General features: G+C 42.3%; 1 protein-coding gene across 4 annotated transcripts in view; it reads right to left on the bottom strand.

Annotated features, from left to right (window-relative positions):
* APTX (aprataxin) overlaps positions 1 to 16,022 on the bottom strand; it is a 40,035-nt gene extending 24,013 nt beyond the window's left edge. For 2 of the 4 annotated variants that reach the window (XR_005792506.1, XM_040481451.1), the window contains exons 1-6: positions 15,935 to 16,022; positions 8,429 to 8,565; positions 7,068 to 7,114; positions 6,551 to 6,853; positions 5,393 to 5,452; positions 4,352 to 4,578 (exon numbers count right to left, since the gene is read on the bottom strand). Coding sequence is in view for 3 of the 4 variants with exons in the window: in XM_040481451.1 (XP_040337385.1) it covers positions 4,352 to 4,578; positions 5,393 to 5,452; positions 6,551 to 6,853; positions 7,068 to 7,114; positions 8,429 to 8,561 (770 nt within the window). In the remaining variant the exon portion in view is untranslated. Of the gene's footprint in view, positions 1 to 4,351; positions 4,579 to 5,392; positions 5,453 to 6,550; positions 6,854 to 7,067; positions 7,115 to 8,428; positions 8,566 to 15,934 lie in introns of those variants that run through there. The other 2 variants (XM_040481452.1, XM_040481453.1) reach the window with 2 other exon arrangements.
* Between the last annotated feature and the right edge of the window lie 546 nt (positions 16,023 to 16,568).

The raw sequence follows: 16,568 nt of genomic DNA on the forward strand, positions 1-16,568 counted from the left end.
AGAAAGAAAGAAAGAAAGAAAGAAAGAAAGAAAGAAAGAAAGAAAGAAAGAAAGAAAGAGAGAGAATGTCTGTGTGGGTTAGGATTCATGCATGTATTTCCAGGCTCTATCTGCTTAGAGGACCTAGGAGCAAAGACACTCTGGAATCAACCACTTCTCTCAATATAGAAACTTAGTATGCACGTCTTGGTTTATAAATATCATTATCCAATAAAAGAACTAAATAAAATAAAAGGTTCCTTCCAGGGCTAGAACAGAAAAAAAATATAAGATGAACCTGGAACATCTTGCTCCAGAAAATAAAGAAGTGCTCAAAAAATGTTAGGGCCATATCAAAATGATACAGGACCCAATGTAAAGGAGCTTCCAAGGACCAAAGCCAGAACAATTTGAGAAATAAAATGAATGACAAATTAAAACCTATAGAATAAAATAAACACCCACGAGTCCTTACTGATAAATAACTGAATAGACATAATGGGGGAGAAAGGACAGCTCTTCCATACAGAAGAATTCTAATAAATAAATTAAAGAGAATGACGGAAACATAAAAGCACCATTAGGTAATGTGGGAAATCAAATAGCTCTGTCCTGCTTAAGGAGATTATAGGGAATGTATTACACTGCTTTCTGGCTCTGCTGAAAACAGCTGACCAGTATCTAGTTAACGTGTATTTAGGGTTGCGTGTGCTTATGAATTCCTTAGACCATGTTATCTATGGAATATCTTATCTTGTTCACCACCCTGCTTTCCGGCATCTGCTCTTTTGCAGTCTGGGGAATACCTTGTTTTTTTGCACGCTTTTCTAGACATCCTTACTGGCACCTACGTGCCAATTTTCGTATTGCACAGTGATTCCCCTATAATGTATGTCTAATAAATACGGGAGCTTGAGAGCAGCTTGGGGTACCTTCCCTTGGCCTCCCTTTCACGTCTCTTGACTTTTGGAGTCTTAAGTAATTCTTTCTGCTGTCCTCAGCTTTGCTGGACAAAGCCAAAAGCCAAACCCACAACTGGTGACCCCGACATGATAAGCTGAATCAGCAAGATAAACACCACAGTAATAACTGTTGCAGGCAGGACCTACCAATAAATGCTAAAATCACTGGGCAAAAGTTTGAGGACAAACAGGATAGCAGCACACTTCCAAACTATTCAGGATATTCATCAATTACAAAGGGAAAACAGTAACTCAAGAGAGAACCCTGTCAGACATCACCATAACAAAGTGATCAAGGTTAATATCATGAGTAAAAAGCCATCTCAGCATTATGCACTCCTTGATATGATACACTTAGAGGGACCCAACATCATCTCTGGTATTTTGAAAGGAGGAGAAAAAAAAAAAAGAAAAAAAGTATAACCTCAACCTAAACATGAAAAAGTATCAGACAAGCCCAAAATGAGAGACATGCTATAAAACCAACCAGTATTCATCAAAAGTGTCAGGGTCATGAAAACCAGGAAAGGAGGAGGAAGTGTCACAGGTTAGGCGAAACTAAGGAAAGACAATAAATAAATAAATGCAACACAGGATCCTGGACTGCATCCTGGAGCAGAAAAACATAAAAAAAAAAAAGGGAAATTCAAGTAAGGTCTAGGGCTTAATTAGTGGTGATGTTATGGAAGATCTTTGTTCTGCTTCATACTTTATTTTTTATATTTTCTAAATTTTTTACAGTAAAAAAATTTGTTACCTTTTCCTTTCCACAGTGTTTATTCAAAATTATAGTGATCTTAAAAGGATATGTAAGCAGCAACTTTACTTACTGCTCATTTTGCTTCCCACCCACACCTGCCATAGCTTTTTTTAGCATTCTTAGCGCAACAGCATTTGTTATATGACAAAGGTATGGACACCATGATTACTATGTGAAAAGTGCTCTACAGTCAAGGGCTCTGTTAGCCACAGGCTGCACAGCACTGGAGAAACAGAATTATGATTATGGGTGACTTTTGTCCTAAATTTTTTAGTAAGATTCTAACAATAAACCTTATTAAACATATACAGTTGATCCTTGAACTGACCCCCCACACTATCAAAAATCCAAAAGTGTAACATTTGGCTTCCCAAAAACTTAACTACTAATATCCTACTGTTGACCAGAAGCCTCACCAATAACATAAACAGTCCATTAACACATTATTTTGTATGTTGTATTATATACTGAAGTCTACACTAAAGCAAGCCAGAGAAAAGAAATTATTAAGAAACTCACAACAAAAAGAAATACTTTTATAGTATTTTACTATACTAAAAAAAAAAAAATCTGCATATAGGTAGACCTGCACAATTCGAATCTGTGTTGTTCAAGGGTCAACCGCATTTTTAAAAACATTTTTTTAATGTTTATTTATTTTTGAAAGAGAGAGAGAGAAAGAGAGACAGAGTATAAGCGGGGGAGGAGCAGAGAGGGAGAGGGAGACACAGAACCTGAAGCAGGCTCCAGGCTCAGCACAGAGCCTGTCACGGGGCTCAAACTCACCGACCGCAAGATCATGACCTGAGCCAAAGTCGGACACTTAACCGACTGAGCCACCCAGGCGCCTCAAGGGTCAACTGCATTTTTTTAAATGAGTACAACATACATCTACCCTTAGACCTAGCAACTTCACTTGTAGGTATTTACCCAAGAGCAAAACATGAAGTATGTCCATGATATACAAGACAATATACATGAATCTCAAAATCACAATGCTGACTAAAAAAGGTCAGACACATCATATGATTCCATTTATATGAAGTTCTAGAACAAGCAAAACTAACCTATGTGGAAAGAAATCAGAACAACACGAGGGTTGAGGAAAGGACTAACTAGAAAGGAGCACAAGGGAACTTTCTGGGATATGACAGAAATGTTCTGTATCTTAATCAGAGTGATAGTTACAGGACGTATATGTTTGTCAAAACTGACCAAACTATAAATCTGATGCAGTTTGTTGTATGTAAGCTAAGCCTCAACTTTAAAGAAAGAGTACTGGGACGCCTGGGTGGCTCAGTTGGTTGAGTGTCTAACTCTTGGTTTTGACTCAGGCCATGATATCGTGGTTCATGTCCTGGCAGTGCAGAGCCTGCTTGGGCTGCTTAGGATTCTCTCTCTCTGTCTCTCTCTACCCCTCCTTCACTCATGTGCTCTCTCACCCTCTCTCAAAATAAATGAATAAACTTTAAAAAAGAAATAAAAAAAAGGAAGAGTACTGATGGGGAAAAAATATGGCACAAAAATTTCATTTGGTTAAAGTCACCCATAATGTAAGTCATAATTATCTAAATAAAACGTGAAGAATGTTGTTAGGTAGTTAAAAAAAAAATAACCAAAACAAATTCTAACACACGCTACCACATACATGAACTTTGAAGACATTATTCTAAGTGAAATAAGCTAATCACAAAAAGAGTTTCTGTAGGATTCCACTTCCATGAGTCACCTAGAGCAGTCAAATTATTAGAAACAGAAAGCAGAATGGTAACTACCAGGGACTGTAGAGGGGAATGGGAGGTAGTTTGGGAAGATGAAAAAGGTCCTAGAAAAATGATGGTGATGACTACACAACAATGTAAATATACTTAATGCCAATAAACTGTACACTTAAAAATGGTTAAAATCCTACTCCTGAAGTCATTATTACACTGTGCTAACTTGGATTTAAATAAAGTTTTTTAAAAAAATGGTTAAAGTGGTAAACTTTGTTACGTGTATTTTATCACGAAAAAACAAATGAACAAATACAAGATAAAAACTGCGAAATCCAATTAATCTGCTTATCTTGTTGCTTAGCTCAGAAGAACTGGAGGGGTGCCTGGGTGGCTCAGGTTGGTTAAGTCCGACTTCAACTCAGATCACGATCTTTGAGTTCATGAGTTTGAGCTCCATGTTGGGCTCTGTGCTTACAGCTCAGAGCCTGGAGCCTACTTCAGATTCTGTATCTCCCTCTCTCTCTGCCCCTCCCTGCTCACACTCAGTCTCTCTCTCAAAAATAAATATTTAAAAAAAAAAAAGGACGACAACAACAACTATGGAGATCTGCCTTGGTTGAGTTCTTTGAACAGGTTCTGCATTTTTCTCTCATTTTATTTTAAATCTTAGATCTACTGAGCTATCATGACAAAAGTCAGTGATGTTTGTCTCCTCCAGAGCAATGGTCCTTAATCACTAAGGAGTTATAGATGCTTCTGAAAAATCTAATAAAAGTCACAGGCAAATCAGGGAGAAGGGTGGAAGTTTCAGCCCACTTTCCTTGGAAACATCCCACCCTACTCCCCTTGGCCTTGAGACTATCAGCACACCCAAGCTGAATCCATCTGTCCACTTAGAACCAGAATACACTAGCACTACCCACAACACTTACCTCATGCTGGGAATGGCATGGTAACCCAATCGGAAGCGGAGTTTGCTGGACCCAGCAAAATCTGTAATCATCTTTTCCCCCACAGTGTGCATGTGTTTAAGGAGCTCAAGATGTTCCCTGGTCACAGCCTTCAGACTGGAAATGGAAGCCCATGGTAAGACCAGCCAGTGGTGACGAGCCTTGGGGTATTTATCCTTAATCACCACTACCTGCTCATCTTTGTAAACCTAGGATAGGGGCACAAGAGAAGGAAACAGATATTTACCACACATGTTCTGTGTGTCAGGTACTGTCACATTCACTAACTCACTTCATTCCTAGCACAATCTTACGCAAAAGGTGTCAGTATCCCAATTTTGTCAGATGACAGCAGAGACTCAGATGAGTGTCTTGCACAAAGTCACATCATTACTAAGTGGGAAGCCTAGGATTTCAAACCAGATCTAGTTGACTCCAGAGCCTGTGTTTTCAAGCACTACACTACAGAGAATACGCACGAAATTCACAGTACAAAATAGTTCCTAAGGATTGGATGTAAAATCCCTGCAGGCATAAATTCAAAGGCACCCTTCTCCACTCTAACACAGCAGACCGTGTGACACAATCATGTGTTCCAAGAAGCCCTATCAGATCTGGCCCCATGTCACCACAGAATGTAACTTAAGAACTCACAGACTCCTCCCAGGATGACACCTGACTATTAATCCCGGGGCAGCCCAGCAACTGCAGTCACAATACATTACCTGACACTCCCGTGAAAAAAAACCCACAAAGGTTAACTCAACTTCCCTTAATAGCACCCAGAAGTTTAGGAGGAATAAGGAAGAGGAGATCTTCATTTGAAGAACTTAGCTTCTCTCCAAAGAATTCCAGTTGCTAACTTACTGACACTGGGAAAAGCCACTTGTTCTCACCAAGTAGACCAATAAAACAAACCTCATTCAGAAGGACTGATCTCCTTTGCTTTCATTTATCCTCACTCTGTGGAGTAGTCACTTAAAAGACATGTAATACATTTCAATGCCAAAATTTTATTCTGACCTGCATTTTGGGATCCTGCATAGAAATTTTTAAGCCTTGACTCCAGTGGCCCAATGATTCCTGAAACAAAAAGGGGCAATGTAAATTGCAAATGTCAGTAGCTGTATTTGGCATTAGTTAATATTGTATGTGTCAGCAAAGTGCAACCAAACTTAGTAATGATTCATTTTTTTTTAACTCTCTCTCAAAGGGTTACTGAATTTATTTATTTAATGTTTATTTCTTTTTGAGACAGAGCACGAGTGGGGGAGGGGCAGAGAGAGAGGGAGACACAGAACCAAAACAGGCTCCAGGCTCTGAGCTGTCAGCACAGAGCCCGATGTGGGGCTTGAACCCACGAACTGTGAGATCATGACCTGAGCTGAAGTCAGACACTTAACTGACTGAGCCACTCAGGCATCCCAAGTAATAAAATTCATTTTTAAGATTTAAACTGTATCTGGGGCACCTAGGTAGCTCAGTCGGTCAAGTGTCCGACTTCAGCTCAGGTCATAATCTCACGGTTCGTGAATTCAAGCCCCACATCGGGCTCTCTGCTATCAGCACAGAGCCCATTTTGGATCCTGTCCTCTCTCTGCCCCTCCCCTGCCCGCGCCTGCTCACTCTCACTCTCTCTCTCGAAAATAAACATTCAAAAAAAAAAAAAGAACTCAACTATATCCCCTTTACTCAATCTTTTCCCTTTATAACCATAAACCATTTCCATTTTCTTCCTATACAGTAGTGAGAGCTGTGTGTCTAGATGAAAGCTGGAAATGCCAGAGTGTGAACTGCATCTTCTTTGCCCTCTCGCACTCCATCTACAGCTTAACTACATTTCCACTTTGACAACAGGATGTGAATCAGATGATCTATGAACAGCGTTCCAATGCTAACCCTCTGCAGATACACATATGACTGACCCACTTTAGCAGTACACCGCCATTACCTCCCTACCTTCGGGTGGCTTACCTCAGGACTTCAAGAAAAATGTACATAAAGGGACATTCACCCAAGTGATTGGTGACACAAACAAGTGACTCTTTCATCATGGTTAATAACCCTTGTCATGGTTAATAACCCCTTACGAGTATTTGAGCTTTACAGTGTACAAAACAATCAAGCAGTCATTATATCTCATTTAATCTCCATGTCATCTATCAGGCACTCCACCCTCACCTTTTTGGTAGATGCATCTTTCTCCTTCTTTGAGGGCACAGAGCATTGGCCAGGGTCACTCCCAGGTTCCAGTCCTGTATGGGAGTCAGCTTCCTGGGCAGCACCCCTTTCTATAGAATCATTGTTGCCTGACCTCTTTCTCTTCCTGTGTGTTTCCAGGCCAGGGCTCTCTGCCTCTTCCTCAAACTCTACAATATATGGATAAAGTTCATTCACCATGTGGAGAACCTGGCCAGGCTGCAGCTTCACCTCTTGGTCCTTCCCAATTATGACTGAATCAATGCTGGTGGGATTGACCCCTACCTATAGAAAAATCAGAAAATAATTACAATGCTAGCAATAATACCATAGCCACTGCTATGCTAACCACTTACTGTGTGCCAGATACCATGCTTAATGTTCACTTCTATTACCCCATCACTTCCACACATGACAGAGAAGCTTTCACAGGTTGGTACAGACAGCATAAGAAAATCATCAAGTATAAAATGGAAATCCAAATTAGAAACACACATACCTGCTTTACCTTGACATATCCTTTGTTACACTCTGCTTTCAACTGTACTGAAAGAGATTGAAAAAAGTTCAATCTAAAGGCCACCAAGAAGCAAGCACATGCTCCTGTTCTTCCTACAGGACAATGAAGCCTCATTCCAGGAGGCAACTTGACAGGGGTTTCCTCAAAGGCCCATGAGCAAAATCGCCTATTATGGAAGTGGCTGGGCTCCAAATCCTTCCATAAAATTTCCAACAGTATACATACTCCTTTAGCTACTGCTAACATTCCTATGAGGCAGGTTTACAGAATCCCCACAATCCCTATTCCAGAGTCCTTGGCCCACTCAGGATCACAGACTCTGCAGTCAGGGAAGGGACCCAGTTGTTTCATAAGCTCTTGGCTCATTGTTAAATCCGGCTTCCATTATTTAATAAAACTATCAGAGGCCTTCAATAAAGAAAGGCAAAAGATACATTATTGGAAAACAGAAGTTCAGCTGGCCTTGGGTAGGCAGAGTGCAGAGAATATTCTAGAAAGAGGACTGCAGGAACAGAACAGTCTGAGCATATGTGGGAAGAAGTAACATCAAACACTTGTGAGACAAGGTGCAGAGACACCACAGCTGCTCTTCAGGGAGGACAGGCAGTAGACAGGCTAACATATACATCGCTCCAGTTGCTGTTGTGAGAAGGGGACAGAGAGTGAGAAGCAGTGTCTCCTTCTGTCTTGGACCCAGCCAGCTCAAGCATGGCTTTCCCCCCACCCCCCACTTAGATTTAACTCTTGCGGGAAAAACCAAAATCACTATTGCAGACTCCAAGCACTGGGAAACCCTGTTCTCAGGAACACACTGCAGGCGGAAGGCCTGGTTGCAGTGAGCAGATCAAGAGTTTACATGGAACAAATAAGTTCACGGTACAGCTTTTTCCTAAGGACCTTCATTTCATTAAATCCCAGGAAAGACATCTCAAGAGCTGGATGCCATAGTCTTATAAAGACGACACCCTCCGTGTGAGGCATTATATAAAGGATGGAAGTATCCCATCACTTCTCAGACATGGTTTCAGGCTGGAGATCCCAGAATGCAACTGTCTCACTGCCCAATGAGGACTCTCCCCCGGCAAAGTAGGGTGCGGGATTCAGTTCCACCATACTAACAGGATGGAACCTGCCTGCTCCCAACACTGAATATTAACCGCTTCCAGAGGGTGGAATCAGGGGTGAATGGGGCCCTGATGTTGGCTAAGAGAGCTCAGTTCCTGAGTTTTGTTTATGGCAGACAAAAGGTTTCTATCAATAGCTTCCAGGAAATGTGCATCCTTGGTTATCATTATCCTAAGGAACAAAACACAGTACTGCACATTGCTATGACCAATTACCTTGCTGTCGAGAACATTTCTTGTCAATGATCTTGGTCTCTGGGCCACGCCCAACCACCACTGCCTCCAAATGTGGAAGTCTGATTCGCTGGTGCCGGCTATCCTGTCTCACCAACCAGCACACCCGCATCATTACTCTGAGAAACAAAACAGAAGAGAATCACTGGAAAAATTAGCACACCCCAGCACCACCACACATGCCAGCTACCAGCTATTCATCTTGAGGCCAGTGACTTCACCTAGGTCTCAATTTTCTCACTTGTAAAACGTGATAATGACAGGACTCATGAGGCTGTAGTGAGAATTAAATAAGATAATGTATGTACTTACCTCTGTGCCTAAATCATGCGAAGCAAATATTTATGTTTACTGATATACTCTATGTGCTGGCCATTAGGCTACATGGTGATGATAAAAGAATAATCAAACATTGTCTCTATCCTTGAGAGGCCTGGAGTATAGTGGGGTAGATAGACTCATATGTCAATTATTACAATATGATGTGATAAGCATTATAAGGGAGTAACCAAATATGGCATTTGCCCAGGGAAAGAAACAACCACTCTTGTGGAGAGTATCAAAAATGGCTTAACGAGGAAGGGATATTTATGCTGAGTTTTCAAGGCATGAGAAGGAGTTTGCCTGGCAGAGAATTAAGGACATCAGAACAGAGGATGTTCTTCAGTCCAGAGGCATCTTTATGCAGATTAGAAGGTTTCCTTTCCTTGGGGTACCTGGGTGGCTCCGTCAGCTAAGCATCTGACTTTGGCCTGAGCCCTTGTGGGTTCGTAAGTTCGAGCCCTACATCTGGATCTCCACTATCAGCACACACACCCAGAGAGCCTGCTTTGGAGCCCCTCTGCCCTCTCTCTCTGCCCCCTCTCAAAAATAAATAAAACATTTAAAAAAATGTTTTTCCTTTCTTTAATCATCATAACATACCAATATTAGAACAATACATTTTACTGCCATCTACCAGAAGATTGTCATAATAAATACACAAACCTACAACATCTAAAGAGTGAATGTGGCACCTTTGTGCTATACACAACCTGCACAATAGAGAAGGTGCCAGTTTTCTTTTGAAAACAACCTGTATGGCCATGGAGAGTATCAGTAGAAGGGAAAGAGCCAAGAAATTTGGGAAAGAGACGAGGCCTGAACAAAGGCCTGAACAAAGACAATGGAGAGGAAGAAGATCCAGAAGAAACTGTGAAGGTAGATTTAACTACTTGAGTGTATTTGGGAATGACAAAGGAGTAGAGGGAGACACAAACCAAGACTTTGAATTTGGAAATAGCCATTGACTAAAATGAGCAATACACAAGGAGACATAATTTGAAGTTAAATGGCAGACGAAGAAGGGATGCTTTCAGACTGAAACACAATTAGATTACATTGTCTGTGAAAGATCCACAGGTCAAGGTAGGATATATGGGTAGAAAGCTCAGGGAAGGAATGGACTGACTGTATGTATTTGAGAGGCATCGACATGTCAGAGGTGAGGCAAAGAGAGCATGAGATCACCCAGAGAGGTAGAGCAGGGAACTATGGATAGGGACAGGACTAGGATCTTTGGGATACCTCCCCCGACTCCAGAAGCTTATTGCTCAAGCCTCTAATACCCTCTCTTTGAGAAATGTGCCCTACAGGCAAGGCAGCACTTATCAGGCGCTCTGCACAAGCTTTGTGTCCAAAGGGAAGAGAAAAGAAACAAGATTTTTGAAAGTCAAAGTTTCATTACCATCTGCAAAGGATAATGCAAAGCAGGGCGAACAAATGATTGCTGAGGAGGTGCAAAGTCACAGAAATTGGATCAGTCAGGAAAGGTTTGGGAAACCACCCAAATGAAAAGGCCAAGAAGACTGATAAGGAAAATAAGTGAGAGGGTATATTCCATTTTTAAAGGCACAAGCGACAAGGCATATTTCAGCAATAAGCCATGGGTGAGGGGTGGAAAGCAGACCCTGTTGGCTGACCCAGGGGAGCTGCTCCAGAGTCATCAAAAATGGCAAAGGTATTGAACACTATGCTGAAAAGTTTAGATCTGACAATCAAGAAGAGACAACTGCCAGGTTAATGAGCTGCATGGCAAAGTGAAACGACAGCTGGGCGTGGGCAGGCTGGAGTGGAGAAGTCGAGACTCTGAGATTAGCCAGGAGGCAGTCAACATAATGTGGACAAGAGTGAGGTCCAAAAGTTCAGCAGGTCTTTGTGAAGGGGTGGATGCAAGGCATGAAGAGTCAGTTATAAACCTAAAATCCTCAACCCGGAGCCTCAAGTGATGATGGTGCTATAGGCACGTTCCATTTTAAATGCTATGTATTCAGAGGCACATCTGTTTGCACTTACTGGAAACTGATAAATGAGCAGGAAGTGGACTGAGAAATGAAGTATGTCTTCATCAGGCTTTGAGAAAGTAGTCACGTGGTGACTGACAACTCACAGTAATAACAAAAGAAATGTGAAGAGAGCACAGTTTGAGAGCAGGGACAGGAAGGAATCTGATGGGCAGCTGAGAGCATGGCTGGCTGTTGCAGGATAATAGAAACTACCCCTCCTGCCCTCCACACACACTCATTCTTGTCAAAGTTCTCAAGTTATGATGTTTCTATTTACAAATTCTTGAGAAGCTAAAGCTGTGACTCCACAATGCTTATGCAACTAACCTTGACCAACTTTTTAGCCCATTTTAGTCTTCAGATCCATTTTCTAGGAATGAAGCATTTTAGAATATGGGGAATGCATAATGATAGGTGCTCCTGAATCTCAATATAGTCCATACACTGAAACTCCATAAAGTGCAAGCTCTAAAACAGCAGAAGTCAAGTCCATTTTTTGCTTACCAATATATCACCAGCACTTAATACTTGACATACAAGAACACAGTACATACTTGCAAGTAAATGACCAGACAATAATCCTATCCAGGTTCTCTGGACTTCCTTCTCTTTCCTCTGCTCTGGCTCCTCTTAAGCCATCCTTTGCTCCTCTCCTTGGGCAATCCCATCCTCACATCTATGTGGGTAAATCCTAATTCTCTATTTTCCAACTCCCTACTTTTCATTCCAGAGTTGTCGGGATTAGTCAGGAAAAAAAAATCTAGTTATATCTTAAGGAACGAAGTGATCTGATAGGCCATGCAAGCCCAGCAATCTGAGAATGTAGAACAGTGATGTCCAGTAGAATTTTTTACAATGATGGAAGGGTTGTACACCTATGTTGTCCAATAATGTAGCCACCATGTGACAATCAAGCATCCAAAATGTAGCTAGTGTGACAGAAAACCTAAATTTCTTAGATTTTTTTTTTAACTTACATTTAAATAGCTACATGTGGCTGAGGGCTATCATGATATCCAACCCAACTTGCCCAACCCTGATCAGTCCCAAATTCCTCAAGCCTGAGGTTAAGACCCTCGTACTCTAACCCCACAAAGGTCACTTATGTCACCTCCTACTTCCTTTCATAGAACTAGCCCCACCTTTCCTTTCCACCAGACTCACATACATTCATTCTTACACACAAATACATCCCTCAGGTATGATATACTGAATCATGTCTCCCAAATAAGTCATTCTCAATATGATCTCCAGGCATTCGATCATACTCTTTCCTCCCCTCCAGAATCCCAAATCCTTCTCAACTTCCAAGCCCCCCCTCTCCCCAGAGGTCTTCTCTGAATTATCTTCTCTTCCCTACCCCTATATCTTACTATTGGGTGTGGTTAATTTACCTTCACAGTTCTCTGAAAATTAAATGTGGATGTAATTCCACTCTCCAAATGAGATTATAATCTCCTTGTAAACAGACTGCATCACTGCCCATCCATACAAAAACTCAGAGGAAGGGTCTCTTAAAGATCACTGCCCTGGGCTAGGCCTGGCCTTATACTTCTGGATCCCCTGGAGTTCAGCATGCCTTTATCAAGTGCATACTAAGTGCTAGGCACTTGTTAAATGTCTTGCTTATATCATCTCATTTAATTTTCACAACTCTCATTCTAAGAAAGAAACATTTAAGACTTAAGAAAAAATAGGCAACATGTACAAGCCACATAGCTAATATGTGCCAGAGTTAGGATTTGAATCAATTCTAAAGAATGGATTCTTGGGGTGCCTGGGTGGTGGCTCAGTCGGTTAAGCATCTGACTCTTGCTTTCAGCTCAGGTCATGATCTCACGGTTCTTGAGTTCACGAATTCTGTGCTGAACTTGAATTCGGGCTCTGTGCTGGACCCTGCTTGGGATTCTCTCTCTCTCTCTCTCTCTCTCTCTCTCTCTCTCTCTCTCTCTCTCTCCCCTCCTCCTCCTCTTGTGCACTCTCTCTCTCAAAATAAATAAATAGACTTAAAAAGGGGGGAGGGGGCAGAGGCGCCTGGGTGGCTCAGTTAAATGTCCGACTTCAGCTCAGGTCATGATCTCATAGTTCACTTCAGGCTCTGTGCTGACAGCTCAGCGCCTGGAGCCTGCTTCGGGTTCTGTGTCTCCCTCTCTCTCTGCCCCTCCCTCGCTCACACTATGTCTCTCTCTCTCTCTCTCAAAAACAAATAAACATTAAAAAAATTTTTTCTTAAAGAATGGTTTCTTAATCACTACACCATATACCTTTTGTCTTCACTCTTTTGATCAATCAAAATTACTGCATGCCTACTATGTGCCTTGTGGTATTCTAGTACTGTGAATAAAGAAATAATGTATCTCACTCATATGATGCAGGTATATCATTCCTGTCTTCAAAAGGCTCAGAGTCTTGTGAGGGAGAGAAACACAAAAACACTTACAACAATTGTAGTAAGTATAATGATTGGTCTGTGCAGAGTATTATGGGAGCAAAAGGCTGGAATACCCAACACAGACTTGGAGAAAGGAGATGTCAAGGAAGATTTCCTATAGGAGGCAGACCTAAAATGAATCCTATATATAAACTAAGTTAACTGGTGAAAGGGTCATTCTAATTAGGGGAGAAGGAAGTGGATAGAGAAATGGAGAAGATTCAAGTCAAAGGGAACAGCAAGGGTAATGCATTAAGAAACAGCATAGTGCACATGAAAAGGAGTTCAGTGTTGCTGCAATCTAAAGCATGAAGCAGAAAAGAGGCTAGAGACACAGGCAGGTCCAGAATAAGCAGAGCCCTGGGTGACTGGTGAGTTCAAACTTTAGAACTTCCACTGGATTTTGCAATTCAGTAAACAATAAATATTTGCTAAATGAATGAGAAAAAAGATCAGATGAATGAACAGACAGATCTTTAAAGATTATGAAGCAGGGCTTTGTCACAGATTTGTTTTCAAGGACTGGAGTTGGGGAAATCAGTCAGAAGGCCATCATATTTCAGGTGAAAGGTAATGGTACCTAAAGTAGTACAATAATAGGGATGAAGAAAAGAGCACAGATTTGAGAAATACTTAGGGAATAAAATCCTCAGGACTTAGGTATGGATGTGATAAGAGCAAGTTCAGGGAAGACACTGAGTTCAGTTTCAGGCCTGTGAATTTGAACTGTCTGTGGAACTGGTAGGCAGAGCTGTCCAGCAGTGCGGTGAGAAGTGAGCAGTGTGGTAAGAAGTGAGAGGGAAAATTAGAAAAGAGGTTTAAGCTGACAACTTTGATTTGGGAGCATGTAGAAGGCAGTTAAAACCAACCTAGTTGATGTGCTCACTCAAACAGTGTGTACAGAATGAAAAGAGAAGTGGGCCAAAGTCACAAGCCTCGGAAGCACCTAAAATTTTAGGGAAGGAAGTAAAAAGACTAGCCCACAGGAGAAATGGCTGGTGAGAGAAGCATATGGAGAAATAGCTAGAATGAAAGCTCCTAATGGGGAGGCACTTTGTCTTCCTCATCTCTGCATCATAATAAATATCTGTTGATTGAATAAGTCAGGTCACAATCTCACAGTGAGTTCGAGCCCTGCGTCCAGTTCTGTGCTGGACAGCTCAAAGCCTGGAGCTTGCTTCGGATTCTGTGTCTCCCTCTCTCTCCCCGCCCCTCCTCCGCTCATGCTCTGTCTCTCTCAAAACTAAAACACATTAAAAAAAAAAAAAAAGGCAACAAAGGGATCCAGTAGTGACAGAAAAATATCTATCTGATTTGATAATCACTGTGACCTTAAGGTTAAAATTTCAGGAGAATGATAGGTCTGAAAGCTAGACTGGAGAAAGGAGTGAAAGGTAAGAAAATGGAGGCAGAATTTAGAACACTCTTTAAAAAAGAAGGGGAATAGACTTACTGGATGAGAGCTAAAGGAAGACGGATCACTAAGAACTTTTCCTTCTTTCTAGCTTTGGAGGGTAGAAGCCAGGTGACCAGGGATCTCAGAAACTTATGTTCACATATGACTAGGACATAGTCAGGGGCAGAAAAGACAAATAAAAACAAGGTCTCATAGATGAAAACATAAACGAAAGGTGAGAAGCAAAGATAATGGGATTCACTTTGATCAGAAGAGACAGCTTATCCTCTGAGAGTAAAAGAAAGGTAAAAATGGGTGTTAAATGAGATGACTTTTCAAGAAGGGAAAGCAGGGGCAGAAATTTGAGGGAAAGCATATCCGATGACCTCAATTTTCTCCATAAAATAGCAGACAACAGAGTGAGGTGTTCGAGAGCTTAATGAACACTTAAAAAAAAAATCAATATAACATAGTGGAGAACATCCAGCCTCTTATGTGCAACTGCCTGAGTTGCAGGATCTAGTCACTGTGTGACTTGACGCCAATTATTTAACCTAAGCCTTTATTTCTCCAGCTGTAAAACATTAAGACTTGCTGTACAACACAGAGGTAGCATGAAGACTGAACGAGGAAGTGAGTAAAGCTCACTGTCTGGTCAAAAGCATTCAACACTCCTGTCACTGGTGAACACTGAAGACAGGATAAAAGCAGGGGCTAAGGACGTATACAAAGATCGGCCGACAGCAGTGACTGTGCAACTAAGGTGGAAGGGCACAAATCCGTATTGTCTCTCCGTAAAGTACAGTCCTGTCTCAAGTATTCTAACGATTCCCAATGTAAGTTAGACTCTCTAAAGGCTCTAAACCTGGACCACATTGATTCCATGTAGAAATTATAACCCTGCTTTGTTGAACCACTACCATTGGCCCTCCTATTGGACCTGTTGAGGACGCTGTGAAGGCCCCTCAAGTTCCTTTCACGGAGAGTTTCTGGAGGCAACCATGTCCTTCCTAACAAGCCGAGCCGCCTCCTTGGGCTAGACAGTACCCACTCTCTAATCTTTTCTCTGCTTGTGTAGTGACCAAGCCAGTACAGGTGTCGGGGGTACAGGTTGGTGGGGCGACGACCAACGACGGGGTCGCCGAAAAACGGCCCAAGGGAGTTTGAGCAAAGTGAGAAGCCTAGAGCCCGAGGATGGAGCAAAGCCTGCCGGGAAAGAAGCCATAAAAGCGTTATTCAAAGAACATCATTCAAGGGTAGTAATGGCCCCGACCCAGGGCCCACACCCACGAATTTCAACCGGGTCAGTAGAGGAGGTAGGCCGACGACCGCCTTACCTCGAAACAGCGGACACAGACAACCTCACGTTTCTCTTCCGGGACGCGCCACTTCCGGCGCTGTGGGATGACGTCACGAGACAAGCCTAAGAGCAACGAGTCACGTCACCAGTGCCTGTACAAAGATTGGCTGAAAGGGTCTTGCCCAAAACGCAGACCCGGAAGCGTCCGCTCCGATTGGCCCCCCTGGGACGGAGGCCATAGTGCGGTTCCTAGCAATAATCCCTCTGCGGACGACCACCGCCAGCCTCTATCCATGCGAGAATCTCTTCCCTGTCACCATCTCTCAAGTCTCTGAGTCCGGGGAGACTTTAAACAACTATTCCCTCTGTGGCCGTTTCTAGGCAGCTGATGCAGTATCTTGACACTCCCTTCGTTAGCAGAAGCTCACTACCCTTAAGGCCATCTTTCCTGCTGTAGACAGTACCTGCCGTGACATTGTTTCTCTGCCCCCTTTCAGAACTGCAACCGGCTTTCTCCCTTTTCTGGAGAGAAAGGGCTGGAGGAACTAGCGGTGCGGAAAACCTGATTGTTTTAACGCTGGCTTCACTAAATGAACTAGCTGACAGCCAATTAGAGAGGAGACAAGAAGCAGGATGCTGGGATGAGACGGGTTAACTGATTTTGATAGCAA

This window comes from Herpailurus yagouaroundi, unplaced genomic scaffold (assembly GCF_014898765.1).
Source record: "Herpailurus yagouaroundi ecotype Mexico unplaced genomic scaffold, PumYag 160, whole genome shotgun sequence".
In the NCBI taxonomy this organism is placed as follows: Eukaryota; Metazoa; Chordata; class Mammalia; order Carnivora; family Felidae; genus Herpailurus; species Herpailurus yagouaroundi.